Consider the following 15,364-nt stretch of genomic DNA (forward strand, 5'->3'; position numbering starts at 1 on the left):
CCTTTCATACATTGTGAACCCCATTAAATCTTATGTTAAATTTGCTGCTTTTTGAATCTATGTGTGATGGCTGCTGCATGAGTGGTTCTTACTTTCCAACAAGCTCAAGAAATCTATCCCAGGAAGTGCTGGGCTGCTGAATGACTCCATGTTTGAAGATTTTTAATCATGTGCTGCATAAGCTCCATCTCCTTTAACCAAAAGACAGCTTTTGGAAGAGGAGACAGATAGACTATCAGCTAAATAGACCACTTGAAAAGTATCAGCAGAAACGCATTTGTTTTTCAGTGTAGCCAAATGAATTCCCCATTGAACTAGTAAAATTCTGGCTAATAACAGGGGAGATGGGCTAATAACCTCCACACAAGTCAGAAATCTTTATTCTCTGAGAGCCTGAGTCTTGTAAAATGTGCACAAAATATGTGGTAACTAAACTTTAATCTTTCTATTTTGAAAACCACTTCAGTATTTTAAATTTTGCTTTTAAAATACTTTTTGGCCTTACTAGGAAAATAGTCACTTATGCTGGGCTTATTTCTCACAGTTTTTTGATCAACCATGTTTTTGACACATTTTATTTCAGTGGGTTGCCACAGTAAGATATTTGGGGAGATGTGGGAAGTTTATGAATGCTTTTCTAGTAAGCAATAGAGTTAAGGATCCCTGTTGGTTGTATTCATGATTTCAGCAGTTCTTGGTACAATAGAAGTTAATATATTATTGATTAGCCTATAGAATTGGTAAAATTTGAATAAAATATGTATTAAAGAAATTGAACAATTATGTGGTAAGAGAAAAATACTGAATAATGTGGACTTTGAAATATATAAGTAGCATTGATCTCTGTGTGTTGGACTAAGGATGTTGATTGAATCAGAATAAACTAAAAAACTCAACTGTGGGCTCACTTAAAATTTCTGCCTCTTCCTGTGAATCAAAATCATTCTTTGTTCATAGCCTAATGAATAAGAGTGAGTTTGCAATGAGTTAAGAATTAATTACAGTGAATTTCTGGTGAACCATTTCAAAACTGTATTAGCTTTTTTTCATCATTCATTCCCTAAAATGGCAGCTTATGGGACATATATTTAGTGCCTCGTCTATGTCAGTACCAAAACTGAGTTAATGGTGTCTTAAACTTTCTAAACCTTTCAATGATTAAACTTCTAATAGTACATTAAGCTTTTCCTTCCAACTAACCATGATGGTGTTTGTGGATATATTGCTATAGCTTTGGCTACATTTCTGTGTAAATCAACCTTTAAAAAGCCTTATGTTCTTTATGGAAATAATTCTGAACTGTTTTGTATGGAGGAATTAATGCTGTTAACAGTGAAAATAGTCTACCATTTCTACAAAACGTTAGCTAAAGGCTGTTTTAAAATACTAATTAATGTGTGCGTATTTTTTTAATGCAGCCCCTGTTCTCCCTGGGGCATATCAACAAAGCCAGACTCAAGGATATGGATACATGCACCAGACCAGTATGTCATCCATGAGGTCCATGCATTCACAGCCTCATTCAGCAAGTCTGGTGAGTACTGAATTTAAAGGAGAATTTTGTTTGATAAGCACCATCATCAGCTATTGTGAGATCTCTTAAATATGACAGAATTGAACCCCCAGAGTTCTATAGTTGACCTATTTGACTGTCTTCATCATAAATGTAACTGGCAGTCCTCATGTATAAAAAAGATTCAAGTGACTATGGGCAGTGGTAAGAACTATATCAGAATACATTTAAAAAAAGGTATGATATTCAGAGAGCAGAGAAATAACAGAATTCTTTATCTACTTGCCTACTTAAAACAAACAGTAGATGCTTGGACAGTGTTTCACAGGCTGAATTTTGATGTTATGCTCTGCGATGAATTCTTGCTCCTAGCACTGGATGAAACACAGTGATCTCTTAAGATCACCCTGTTGGTTTAAATCAGTTTCACTTTTTTTGACTTGCTGATTTTGTGCTAGCAGGCTTGGTGCCTACCTGTATTACTTCTGCTTGTGTAGAGCTAGCTCAGACTCCAGATTGCTGTGCCCTTTCTAATTGACACAGCAGTTGTGCAGTGACTCGTGTAAGATCCAAATTGAGTTACGCTGATTGGCAACCAAGAAAAAGCTTTATCATGAAACTGTGACTGTTTCATGAAGTTCTCAACTGTGGTGGATGGGAATGTAAAGCTGGAGTGAATATTTCACTTTACAAAGTAACTGGTCATGGAGGGAGAGCTGAATGGTATTCAGCTGGGTTTTTTAGGAAATGAAGCTTCTTTTTTTTAAACTCCCTATATAAAAATTTCAGTTTTAATGGTTATCATCTTTTTTAAATCATATCACTGCCTAGAGATTTCTTAGCTGCCTAGAGATCCAGCCACCTTTTACCTTAAAATATTGTCTTTTTGAATTTTAAACTATTTTGAATACCTCTGTCACCTTTTTTAGAGATGAATAAATATTTAATTATGAACCAAACTTAGAGATTGCTGAGCTGAAAAAAAACCTGTTTTCAAGATTAGATGAAACTTGTGTTTTTTTGTAAAACTGAAACTCCATGACATTTTATATTGTAAAGGTCATGACTTTCTGTGTGGCGTGAGTAGTTTCAGGCTTGTCAGATTCTCAGCTGTCTGGGGCTGAGGGGGCTAACTTGCTGGAAAGTCTGGGATCCAGATACCTCCATCACTGAGTGAGTCAATAACCTGAAAAACTCTTTGGACACCTGCATGACAGCTGTGAGACAGCTGATAGTGGAATCAGCCATTAATTTCCAAGGATATTACAAGGCACTTTGGGAGTTGGTTGATTTCCAAAAGAGACAAAATCCAAAAAGTGGGCAACCCGGAAGCCTGGGCTTTGCCAGCAGATTTGCTCGTCATTGGGGAGCAAAGCAAAAGCCCTCAAATCCAGCAGACACAAAATGGAGATGCCTGCAAATCTCAGAATGCACTTACCAGCCTTTGCAGCTTTGTGGGCAGAGAGATGACCACTATTTCCTAATACCTCTGTGTCCCTGTGACTTACCTGACAGGCTGTCAAAACAGTGTCATTTCAGTCATCTTGAGAATCATCATTTGCCTCTTCTTCCAGAATTAGGAATGTGAAGGTAATAGGGAAAGGAAGGAAGTGATGTTAAAGGATTTGAAGGGTAAGATTGACTTATTTCAACAGATTTATTTTCCCTGTTGTGAAACTGTTTTCACTTGGCATCCATGTAAGTGATAATATTTTGTCATGGGAAAAAAATGAAAACAGCAAACACCGTGATTTAAGCTCATTTTGCTGTTGTTAAAGACTGAGTAGATTTCCCTTTAGAAAATAAATCCCAAGCATTTCCAGAGAGAGGAAATCAAAGACTGCTGGCCTGGTGCTGACTGCTAACTTGCCAGTCTGGTGAGGAAGACAGAGTGTGATCTTACCACCCTGGGGTAATGATTTTGCTCCAAAAGAGGCATCTCAGATGCAGTTAGAAATCTGCCAGGCTCCCTTGTCTTCCCATCTTAAGACCAAAATATTTTTATTAGCCTGTGCAGCTTATCCAGGTGCATTGCAAATGCTGCCCTCAGCTACTGGGACAACACAGAGTGGTCTCAGAGTGTGCCTGGGGGAAGCCCCTGGCTGGGGATGTGTTTAAATGCAGCAGACTGAAGGTTGATGGCGGTCTTGGAGTGCTTTTAAAATGAGGTGTGGACATGCTGCAGGACATCTGACAAACCTACACGATTTTTAGGTGTGTTGCTTACAGCTGCCTGTTCAGTTCTGGGCTTGGAGCAGTACTGCCAGAGGTGCAGTGTTGTCTGGCAAATGACTGAGGGAGGAAAGATGAGAAGAAAGTGCCAGGGGAAGGTGACTGGAGGAAAGGAATCCTAGAATAGGGACCTCAAAGCCTGAGCAGCTTTTGAGGCTTAGCTAAAAGCAGTGAAGGTGATAAAGTCATTCATCAGTGCCTGAGTTTTGCCAGGACATTTCTAGGGCAGAAGTGATTAAGATCCCATGGGTTATATCAGGGTGGAGATGATTGCAGAGTTAGCTGCTCTAGTACATTTACTCCTTTCAAATGAATTGTTGTATTGTTATCAAATCTAGCCCCAAAATGTGTACGTTCATTTTATAATCATGATCACTGGTCTCCTGTATTAAGAAACGGAATTTTTCTAATTTCTAAATTTTAAAAATCTTGTTTATTTAATTTTGAGCTCTGTTTTGTGTTAGGCACAATCCTAACACAATCTTTGGATGGGGTTTTTTTCCCAAATAAATTGCATTATTTTCTGATTCTTAACTTGTCCTTTCTTTCTGTGAGAAGTTCTGCATAATGGGGTCAATTAAATTGTTGCTCAGGGTACGAAGTGCTTTATAACAGAAAGCCCTGAAGACTTATCTTCCTATTTGGAAAATAACGGGGTGTTCACACACTGTTTGATATCCAAGAGTGGTAGGAAAACAAAACCTGTGCTTCAAGTTGGCTTTCCTTGATGGCTGCTGTATGTGAAGGATGCTGCAGCAGTTACTGCTCCTTGCAAGGAGCCATCCATAGAACAGGTATGAATTGAGGTGAAGTAGAAATACACACCTGTCAGCCCAGAACAGGCTAGGGAGCTGAGAATATATTAGCTTGATTTCAGTTCTTTATATGGACAGCACTTACTGGTCTGTCTAAGCAGTGGGGGTGAGACAGACCTTTGAGGAGGTGGGAGATAACTGAGTTTTGACTCTTTTAAGGAACTCCAAACTTACACTCTCTTGTAACTTGGTACCGGCTAAACTCACTCCTGACTGAGGAATACTGAGGAATAATTCACTGAAATGCATTTTAAAATCCCTGTTTTGAGTCCTTTAGGCATTGTAATTCTCGATTATAGAGCGCAGACTACACTCTGCAGTGATAATTAGGCATTAAATGCTAACAGGATTCTTATGGAGATTTCTCCTGACAGCCATTTAGCGCCTAATTAGGTGTTAAGGCCATAAATTTAGGTTTCTCAGCAGCATTTCGGGCCCTAATAAATTCTTCTAAAGTTTGGAATTGCGGGCTTGTCTTCACAACTGCATCATGGTGATGTAGTCAAGCTGCCTTTTAGGAGACAGCAGCGGTATGTCCTTTGCCTTGGAGCTCTAAGGAAGAGTGAGCATCCTTCTGAGTGAACAAAACCTCTCTATTTTTCCAATTTTATGTTAGCTTATTAAAACATTTAACCTCTTCACCAGTCTTTTCCCATTTAAGGGAGACCTATAAGCATGGCTCTAGGCAAAATCCATTTACTGCCTTATACCAGATATAGACTTGCTACCATTTTTTTAAATGGACCATCTTCTGAAATAAATTGTTTAAAAGGCTAACTGCTGCTGAGTTTGTTGTAATAGCATATTTTTAGTTGCTTTTTTAGAGTTAGTTTCAAGGCTCAGCAGTGAGATCAGCAGAAATAGTTGGAAAAAATATTATTCTGAAAGGCAGAGAGCCTTTTGATGGCTAGTTGTCTACTTTATGAATATTTAAGGGTTTTTGGTGATGATAGGAGCCAAGAAATTATTTACTGTCATGTAGTGCATTAAAAATTATCCTTTTTTAAATTGAGTTCCATGCACACTTGGAAGACATTAAGGAACCACTAGGAAAGCAAATACCTCTGGTTGAAAACTGCTCTTGGTCACAGCCTGTAGGTCAGCCAAACTACAAGGCATGGCAGAAGACAAGAATATAGCACAGGGCTCAGATGCAAGGTAGACTTGTCAGGAAAGGTGGTCTCCAATGGTCTCCAGTGTTTCAACAGGAGCTGATTTCTCTGCCCTGTTTAATTTGCACTACCAATGATAGTGAGACTAGAAGTTTCTATAGCATGGGAACAGTAATGATCAGTTGCCCTATAGAGTCTGGATTAAATAATTCCACATTTCCAGCATTTGACAAATGGCTTGGTCACTCCATGTGGAGTAATCTCCACCTCTTTAAAAAATAGTTTTATTAAAACACTCAAGCCCCCATATATATGATATGAACTAAAACTAATTCAGAGCTGTTTTCTTGAGCAGAGAAGTTTGCTGTCTTTTAAGAGGCTCAAACAATAGTACTAGGTATGAACTCACACACTGACTGTTTTGCCTTTTTTTCGCTCTAAGTTATTGTACCAGAAAAATACAGCTACATATGGTAAGCTAGCAAAAATTACCGGAAGGGAAATTGGATATTATCGGTGATGCTTGAACTGCTTTTGACTTGTGTTAAGAGGCAGGATAAGGAAAAGAAAGTACCCTTGGGAACTGGGAATTTTGAAATGAGGTAGTTTTATTCTGCTGTTCAGATACAAGGGGACACTGTTCTTCCTGAGTTTGAAAATTCACTTTGAATTCCAGTAAATGATGGCATTTTATTGGTTATGAGTGAAAACAAATACTCTATTTAGAAAAATAGAGGAAGAGGCTGAAAGCTTATCTCATAGTGGGCAGGGTTGTGGAGAAATTTCTCTTAGCTAATGATGGGACTTTATGTGCTAAATTTTGTCTGAATATGAAAATATAAGTATTCATAAAACTTATTTTTATAAAATTTAAAAAATCTTGTCTTTCTTTAAGATAATAATGCATTCGTAATTCTTAATTTGGGTAAAATCCTAATGAAATGAAGGACATTCAGTGAGATGGAAAAGTTAATGGCCTGGATGAAGACTGTGTTTCTTCTAGTAGTGAAGGCACAGGAGAAGCTATTTGTGAATCATGCAAATAGGGAGCAGAAGCAGAGCTAGCCTGGCTGGATGTAATGAACTGTTACTAGTGAATTAATGAAACAACAGTTAGAATATTTCAGTATGCAGTGGGTGGCTTGAAATCTGTTAGTTTGAAGCCATAGGACAATATGAGTTAAAAAAATAATTATCTTGCTGCTCAAAACAAGGGCCTGTATTCACTGTATATTTGACAGGATGTAGAAGGGGTTACTGTTTCATTTTTGACAGGTAACTTGTGATTTCTCTCTCTGCTTTACTGCCTCTATTCTTTTTTTCCTTCTCTTTTCTTCTTTGTGCAAAGAGAAGGAATCAAGGAATCTCAGGTTTAGACTTGAGGCTTTACAGTCTTGTTTTCTTTCCTTCAACAGAGAACATACAGAGCTATGTATGACTACAGTGCTCAAGATGAAGATGAAGTTTCCTTCAGGGATGGTGATTATATCATCAATGTGCAACCAATTGATGATGGCTGGATGTATGGTACTGTTCAGAGAACTGGGAAAACAGGAATGCTTCCAGCAAATTATATTGAGTTTGTTAACTAATTTTTGTCTCTTGTCCTTTGAGCTTTATTATGATTTACTTAAAATCTAACCTTTTAGAAAAAAAAAATCAGAAGAATCTTTTAAGAGTTCATGATCATTACTTTATCACTGCTATAACAGTTTGCATTCTCACTCAGAATCCATTTTAGAGTCCTTTAAAGAAATGATAAATAATCCACAAGAAGCTCAGAGCTTTGAAAACAGCATTGCTTATAATAGTGCTCTCTCAAAGTGACAAAACATATATGGAAGCCTGATGCTGCCAGTCCTATAAAAACTTTGGTCAATTAACTGTAAAGAGGTAATGCCTTTTCCTTACACCTCAAAGATGTTATAACCATAAAATTGATTCACTTCTTATGGCACTCTGAAGTCACAGGAGGTTAACACACTGAGTTTGAACACATCTACAAATTATTAGGGAAATATTTAATGTTTAAGCAGTTAGCTTCCTAATAAAAATTAATATGTTGAGTAGATAATTCAGTCATTTGAAATAAAGACAAGTAACATGCCAGTAAAAAAAATCCAATAAAACTCCCTACTGCCCAGCAGCCTTACAGTAAATATGTCCATTTTGACAACAAAAATTTCCTGACTCTTGCATATCCACATTTATTCTTGGATTACCCATTTTTTCTTATTTCCAAGTGATCTATTAGCTTTGCTTCCATCATAATCCATCAATTAAATCCAGGTCTAGATTCATGGTTCTTCAGTATCTTTTCCGCAGGAGATCCCTTGCAAAGACTATCTAAAGTAGAAAACCTGTCAGCTCTTCTGTTTCCTTGTAATAATACTTAACATTTAAATAGAAACTTCCATTAGGGCAACGTACAACCAGTACTCCATGTTAGCTCCTTGACCTTTGCCTGTAGTGCTGTAAATAAACACCCACGTGCAGTCCCCAGAGCCTGCAGTCACATCCCCTTCTCACCACAGGTAACTCGCTTTATGGCTGCTTTGCTGTTGAGCTGATGTCCCTCCCCTGCTGCAAAACACTTGTGCCTCCATCGAGCAGTGGAGGAGAGCTCTGGTTCTTGTAGTGCATTTCAGATCAATTGCCTGTTGCTTCAGTTTGCTCCCAAATTCCTGGTGATCCAACAGTGGGTTGTACGCTTGCCAAATGATTAATGATGAAGAAGAATTATGTTCTCTTTTAGTGACTTAATCTTTCTCATAACTGACATTGAAGGGAAAGCTAACTAAGCAAAATCCAACATGCCCTATGCCATCATGTTTCAGTTTAGCCATCTGTGGAAAACAGTAAGAATATTCTGCTGACAAACCTTCACATGTGCTATTTGGTGTCTCTTAACTTACAGCCAGAACTCAGAGATCTGGGTCTCAGTCTGTGAAGCTGGGAGAGGATCTAAGAGCTGGTGACACGGTCGATCTGTATGAGGGATTTTGTCAGCAGGCTTGGGTCACAGGCAACTTGTTTTTGCTTTGACTGGGTGCTGCATTCCCTCACAGGGAGAAATCGTGGAAGGAAGGACAAAAGAGTTAAAGATTCATGTGAGAAATTATTTATGTGAATGCAGAAATGTGTAAGGAAGAAAATGTTTTTCTGATAAAATAATTTGTGGAGTTCAGCCATGTGCTAAGGAAGTTAACTTTGGAGTAGCCCTCAGAATATTGAGTCTGCACTGGCTTTCTTTAATTTCTAAAATTTTTAAAGTGGAATTATATATAGAACTTTTAGACAATTTTGTACTTCTCATCTCACATAGCAGGAAACCCTGCAATAACTATTTAAGAATTAAATAAGGAAGGCAGTATGGATTTGTTATGTCAACTGAAAGTTGTCAATGCAAATCCCTGTAAATTCTATTTTTGCATACAGTTTTTGCATACAATTTCCAAAGAATTGGTAAGCTTATGCAATTTTATTTTGGGTCTTGCTAACACAGGGATGATACCAGCTGCCAAGCAGAATGGAATGACTGCATTAAAAAAGAAATGTAAAAATGTCTGTGACTGTGGAATTACCTGTGCTTTCTTGTCAGCAGCCTAATTTCAAGGCTAAAGCTGCCCAGGAGTATCCAACTTCAAGAAATGTGTTTTAAAAGTAGAATTCCTTGACTGTAAATATATAATTCGTATAGTTGACTGCTGTGATTTAAAGTTCTTGCAGGTTTTACATAAGAAGCTGCTCTTGCAGCAGACCCTTGTGCATTACTGGTTACACCCACATGAAATCAGCAAGTCAAATGGTGTTTTTAAATCTGATGTGGTATGCTGAGCTAGAAGCTCTGAAACAAGCAGTTTTGCTTCTGTGCTGGTTTTCATCACTGGCCATCAACAGCGAGGAGAGGAATTCCATCTTCTGCTGGCTGGCAGATTTTTCAGATGATGCCTGAGGCACAGCTGGCTGTCACTTGCTGCTGTGCTGCTCTATTAGCTGTGCAATGCTGACAACAATAAAAACAGGGTGTCAGTTTGCTAACCAAATATGAATAAAAAAGAAATATAGAGAATATCTATATGGCATCAAGTTGCAATTTTTAGTGACTTATGAAACAGAGAGTCTCCACCTATGAATACACAGTCATTCTTCCTAAATGGGGAGACAGCTTGCAGTGTTGAATACTTTATATATAGAAGTAAATCAGAAAATGAACATTTGGTGACATTAGAGAGCTATGTTATGCTGAACAATAGAAATAAAATTTCCTTTATGAATTTTGAATAATCATTAGCCTGGCAGAGCAGCTAAAGCAATTTGCAAAAAATAAAAGGTCAAGAAAACAAAACAGTATGTGAATTGTATTTCTCTTGAGAATGGTATGTCAGCAGAATTATTAAGATCTGGTTTAAGTTACTTATTCTTGTAGTCAACTTTTTTATCATATATGCTTAGAAATTAATATTTCTATGGAATGGTTCCTGCTTTTTGATATAAAACAAACTTTAGTGTGATTTTGCAGCTTTGTTCTGAGCAATGCAATCAAAGGCCCAAAATTATCAGAATGCAATTTTTTTTTTTTTATAAGAACTAAAATTTGTAAGGCAAAGAGAGTAAGTCATGAACTAAATTTAGCCAGCACATGTTTTTCAAAGCATATGTTGGAGACTGTTACATGCAGTGTGATATAGGGGTGAAAAGATGCTACATGCTGTCTTGTCACCTTTAAAGTTTATATTCATTTTTAGCACAGCATGATCCCCTCACTGTTCTTTCTTCCTGTAGTCAACATTTTTCTGGGGAAAGGAAAGGGCTTTTAAGGACTTGAATTTCTCAAGCTGTTCCAAAGTTCAGGTTGGATGTCCACATGTTCCCATTATAGAAATAACAAATTCTATAAAGAATGCTTTAATTCTTGCTAACACAAGTATAAATGTAGAACACAACATAGAGCATATTCATGCATACATACAAGAACAAATGGGTGCCTTGCTTTTCATTACTCTTTCTTGCTTGGCTATCTTCATTTTTTAAACAAAGCTACATACAGGTACTGCAGTTGTAATTTTTCATTATGGAACATTAGCATTTAGTCTTGATGAAACAGGGTTTTCTTGATTACATTTGACATACAATAAACTACTTCAGCAGACTGGGATTTGACAGAGAATAACCTCCCATGGATTATGTTTTTGACAAATGTGTCCCTGCCGAGTGTTTCTTGGGGATGTGGAAGGTCTCCAATACCTGGGAAAGGTAATAATTCTAGTTTTTATTGTACAGTGACTGCATGTCATCTTGTACAATGAAAAAAAATTGCAAATACAGAGGTCTTTGGCAGAAGGTGGTACAGGGTATAAAATCATAGATTTTTATTAAGTTAATTAATATTCCATTTAAAATATAGAATATGCTTTAGTTAGTAAATGTTTAAATAATATACTGACACAGACAGAAGATGCTGTTGAAAGAAGTCCTCCAAACTGATGTGCTGGCAAATGCAAAGTACTAGTGAGCTGTAGAAGATTAAACCATTTTGCAATGCTTTAGTGATTTTCTCCAGCTTTATGCCATAGGAACCCCATCTCTCCTTTGGAAAGAAAACCTGAAAGCTCTATTTCCTAAACTGCCTGCACTACAACAGTATATTCAAAGGAATTTCATATGCTTCTTGTGTCTGATAAATAGAATTTGCATATTGTACTTCAGTTGTAATCCAGTTGTTGTTGACATTTGTTTAATTATTATTATTTTAGGGGGGAAATAAGCTATACTGTAGCATTTCAATTGTGTATTTAATATTACTATTAGAAAATGCTAGACCATTGGAAGACAGCAATGACTGTATTGACATTGATTAGCATGATGTGGAAAATCTCTCAGCTGTTGGTTTTTGCAGTGTGATATAAAAAGCAAAAATGAACCGCTGTGCAGTTTGGCTTATGTTTGCTTTAAAGTGTGTAAAGTTTTAGTTATTTTGCAAAACTGTACTGTATTTGAGGGTATACAGTTATGAAGGTAACAATTGTTTTTTCAAAGGACAGATAAATTTACTCTTGGATCATATGATGTATCATCTTAATTTGGCTTTTGTTATGCAGAAAGTTAACACCAGCTATTAAAATATATTTTAGTAGAAATGCTTTAATTCCTGTTTCTTCCTCTACACTGTGAATATTTAAGCTTTGGTGGACTAGAGCAACATCATGCTGCCCAAAGTACTAACCTATGCAACCTAGTTCACATTTTAGTTGATGTCACAGTGGATGTAACATAACAATTTATTTTGCATAACATTAAACTTCATTCAAATAAAATATTAAACCCAGCACTATGTATGTATTATATTCATAAACAACACTCCATAAAGCTACCATACTCATTAGTATAAGCTCTCAAAGAGGGATATTGCTCTAACTAAGGAAGCTTTGAATTTTCAGTCTTAAGTAGAATATTTAGCATTATTTGTCAAGCTTGACCCCAGAAAACAGTTTCCTAAACCACTGTTTTATTTCAGACATGCCCCCTCCTTAAAAGGTTTGCCTTTTTCAGTTTGCATTTGTAACCCTTCAACAGAACACCAAGTTTCATTCCATGACCCTTGGTTTATTTAAATAAGCAAATAGAGCAAGTGAAGGAGATCCACTGTTTTCATTGATACTGGTTTGCTTGTCTTTGAATGGGAATTTGGTTAGGTGTGCTCTCAGTGCAGCACTAATAAAAAAGATTGCATTGCTGGCTTCTTTAAGACAATTTTATATACAAATGCCGTCTTTATTCATTTACACAAGTAAATTATTTTTAAAACATTGTAAGAAAGTTCAAGTTAAAATAAATTCCAGAAGTATTTTGGAACTCCTCTGCCTGTAGTTGAAGAAGATTATTTTGCTTAGGGACATGTTTTATTTATTTGAGTGTTAAGTGTATGCTACTGTGGACTGCATTAGAATTTTTATATTCTTGTCAAGTGTTGGTTTGAAGAAGGCTGTTAACAATGTATGAGGACAAATGGCAGCCACAAATGGAGCTGATTAGTTCCTCCTAGGTAAGTGACATGCAGTTGCTACCACACTAATTTCTACTTAAGAAATGTGTTAGCATTTCATATGAAATTTAATTGGTTACAGAGTTGTGATTCCATGTTCTGTAGTGCTTTTATATATTGAAATGCTGCCAGTATAGAAATATCCAGTCTCTACGTATACTGTAGCAAACAGCAGTTTTTCAAAAAGATCAAGATTTAAGAGCTGCCAAAATGGACCTTAAGCACTTGGAATGTGTTTTATTTGAAAAACCTTCCATAATCTGCTGGAGGTACTGAAGTACTTTCCTGTCTTAGTGGTCCCATAGACTATAATTATCAAAAGTAGCTGTATACTGGCACATGAAATTCTCATGGAAACCCTCCATGGGTTTGTGCATTGGACAACTCAAGAGTTTGTAGCTATCAATGCTTTTAGGTTGCCTGTGTCTCAGAACTGGGCTCTTGATTTTCTTTGGTGTGTTAATTAGCAAGAATAAGCTAATGTACTGTGGAGTTCTCTGTACTGAGGGAATATCTGCCCAGTGCATGACCACCACCTTCTCTCCCTTCTCCCACTCACACCACCAAGCCCAACCATGTTTCCAATACTGTTTTGCTGTGACTACCTCTCATCTTCTCATGAAGCTACCTGTGGGACACATTAAATTGATATCACCAAATGAGCCAGATTTTTTTTCTTTCAAATGATTTATTTTATCATCATTCTTTCGGTGATTCTGTTTATTGCACAACCTTGAAAACAGTAATATTGGCATAAGAAGTAGTATGAAATGGGTGGAAGACATGGCTAAAGTGAAGTCATAGATTTCTTACTCAGATTTTGCTGCAGAGGTTAATACAAGTCAACCATGTGACTGAGGGCACCATCTGAACAACTAACCTGCAAGCTGAGCAGTGGCCTGTGGATATGCTTGGCCTGTCTGTGTGTGTGTCTGTGCTGTAGTATCAGAAATACTCTAGGGTAGTACGCAGATACATCCTCCAGTTTTTGAGCAATTAGTTGGAATCCCAAGAGCAGCCCACCAATTGGCATATGGCAATAAAGACAGATTTATCCTTTGAGAAAATGAGATCACAGTACAGAGGAAACAAAGTGTCAATGGGTTTGACCTGCATATTTTTGTGCCCAGCAGTAAGGAAATCCTTTGTGTGCAGTCGGAAGACTAAGCCCCATGGCACTGCAGCAAGCTCCTAACTCTGAACTGTGTTTAGTACCAGAATGCGATGATGTGCCACAGAGCTCACCTGTTCCACAGATTTGATACTGCACGAGATGCTACTTGCTGGGCATTGTGCTTAACAATGACAGCAGAAACTGGAGATTATATTTATGCACTACATCCTGAAAAGATCCTAAGAAGTCCTTGATTTTGCATATTTTAGGTTTGGTTTCTTCTCAGTTGCCTGCTGTTGATAAAGTCTACATATGGAGAGGCCTATTCTCTTGCTGGCTTGTGGCTTTGGCCGCTTGTGTCTACAAAAAGAGATCTGCAGGTATTAACATCTGTATCTTAAAATATTGCTTGATGCATAAATATTCATTTTCAATGTTTTCACAAACAACTGTCAGGTTTTGTGATTGCTCTTTGATTCAAGCTGTAATTTTTCTGTGGTTTTCCTCCTCCTCCCTTTCTTTTGACATGCTTACAGCCTATGTTGCTTATACAGCACCTTTTCCAGGACCCAAAGGAGATATTTTTAATGGGATTCTCAAGGCACTGACAAGACTTTAAATTGCTTGGAAAATGCTGGTGTTATCTCCCCGTTAAATTCTCCCTCCCCTGCAGCTGTACACTGGCTTCACTGTCCTTCTTTGCCTTTTGCATCCTCTTCCTTCAGTCAAGGAAGAGGAGGCAAAAGGCCTTCCTCTGACATCTCTGTCATTGAACCAGATGGGCTTGGGGCCCCTCCAGGCAGGCCTTCAGACCACTCTCTGGCCTTCACAGTTTCTGCATTCAGATTTGGAACTTCAGTGTGGCTCACCTACCTGTTCTCCTGTCAAGACCTTTGAGTAGAACTCAAAGAATATTAACCTGTGCCTATTAACCGCAAGCAGTGTTACATTTCTGCTGGCTCAGCAATGAGCAGTTCTCTCTGAAGAGTCCTCTTGACTGTGCCCTGTAGGGCACCTGTGGCTGCTTCTTAAATAAGCTGCTGATTTCAGGAAAGAGAGAGATTGCATTTTTTGCTGTCTTATCAATACCTAAATCAGTTCTTCATTCTCTTCTTCAAAGGATTAGCATGTTTTTTATGTTATCCCTGATTTTGGGTTGAACTCTTGATTCAGAAGTCATTCTGTCTCCCTCAGTGTTAGAGTGAAGGGCTCATACCCTGTCAATGCAGTCTGTGGCTCAGTGTGGAAGCTGTGTTGGATAGGCACTATCCTGCTCACCAGAACCTTTCAGTTCCTAGCACTGCTTGTTTTGTATTCATCAGATAGGATCTCTGTGAGATGTGACTATCTGTACCAAACCACAGCCTTTCTATAAATAAATATGTCATTATAAAATAAACACTTTTTCTGATTTACAGCTCCTCTGACTCAAGATGACATTGACATCCTCCAATTTTGTAGCTTGTACCGACATTAGGAAACATGCATCTAAAATGCATTAGATGAATTACGCTCTAAGGGACTGTTTAGGCA

General features: G+C 37.6%; 1 protein-coding gene across 1 annotated transcript in view; it reads left to right on the forward strand.

Moving 5' to 3' along the window:
• Positions 1-12,000, forward strand: part of NEBL (nebulette) — a 92,310-nt gene extending 80,310 nt beyond the window's left edge. Inside the window, 2 exon segments of the mRNA XM_071428843.1 lie at positions 1,419-1,534; positions 7,088-12,000. Of these exon segments, the coding sequence (XP_071284944.1) occupies positions 1,419-1,534; positions 7,088-7,264 (293 nt within the window). The 3' untranslated portion in view covers positions 7,265-12,000.
• The last annotated feature ends 3,364 nt before the right edge of the window (positions 12,001-15,364 follow it).

This window comes from Agelaius tricolor, unplaced genomic scaffold, assembly GCF_023055355.1.
Source record: "Agelaius tricolor isolate 1412-34295 unplaced genomic scaffold, bAgeTri1.0.p SCAF_6, whole genome shotgun sequence".
In the NCBI taxonomy this organism is placed as follows: domain Eukaryota; kingdom Metazoa; phylum Chordata; class Aves; order Passeriformes; family Icteridae; genus Agelaius; species Agelaius tricolor.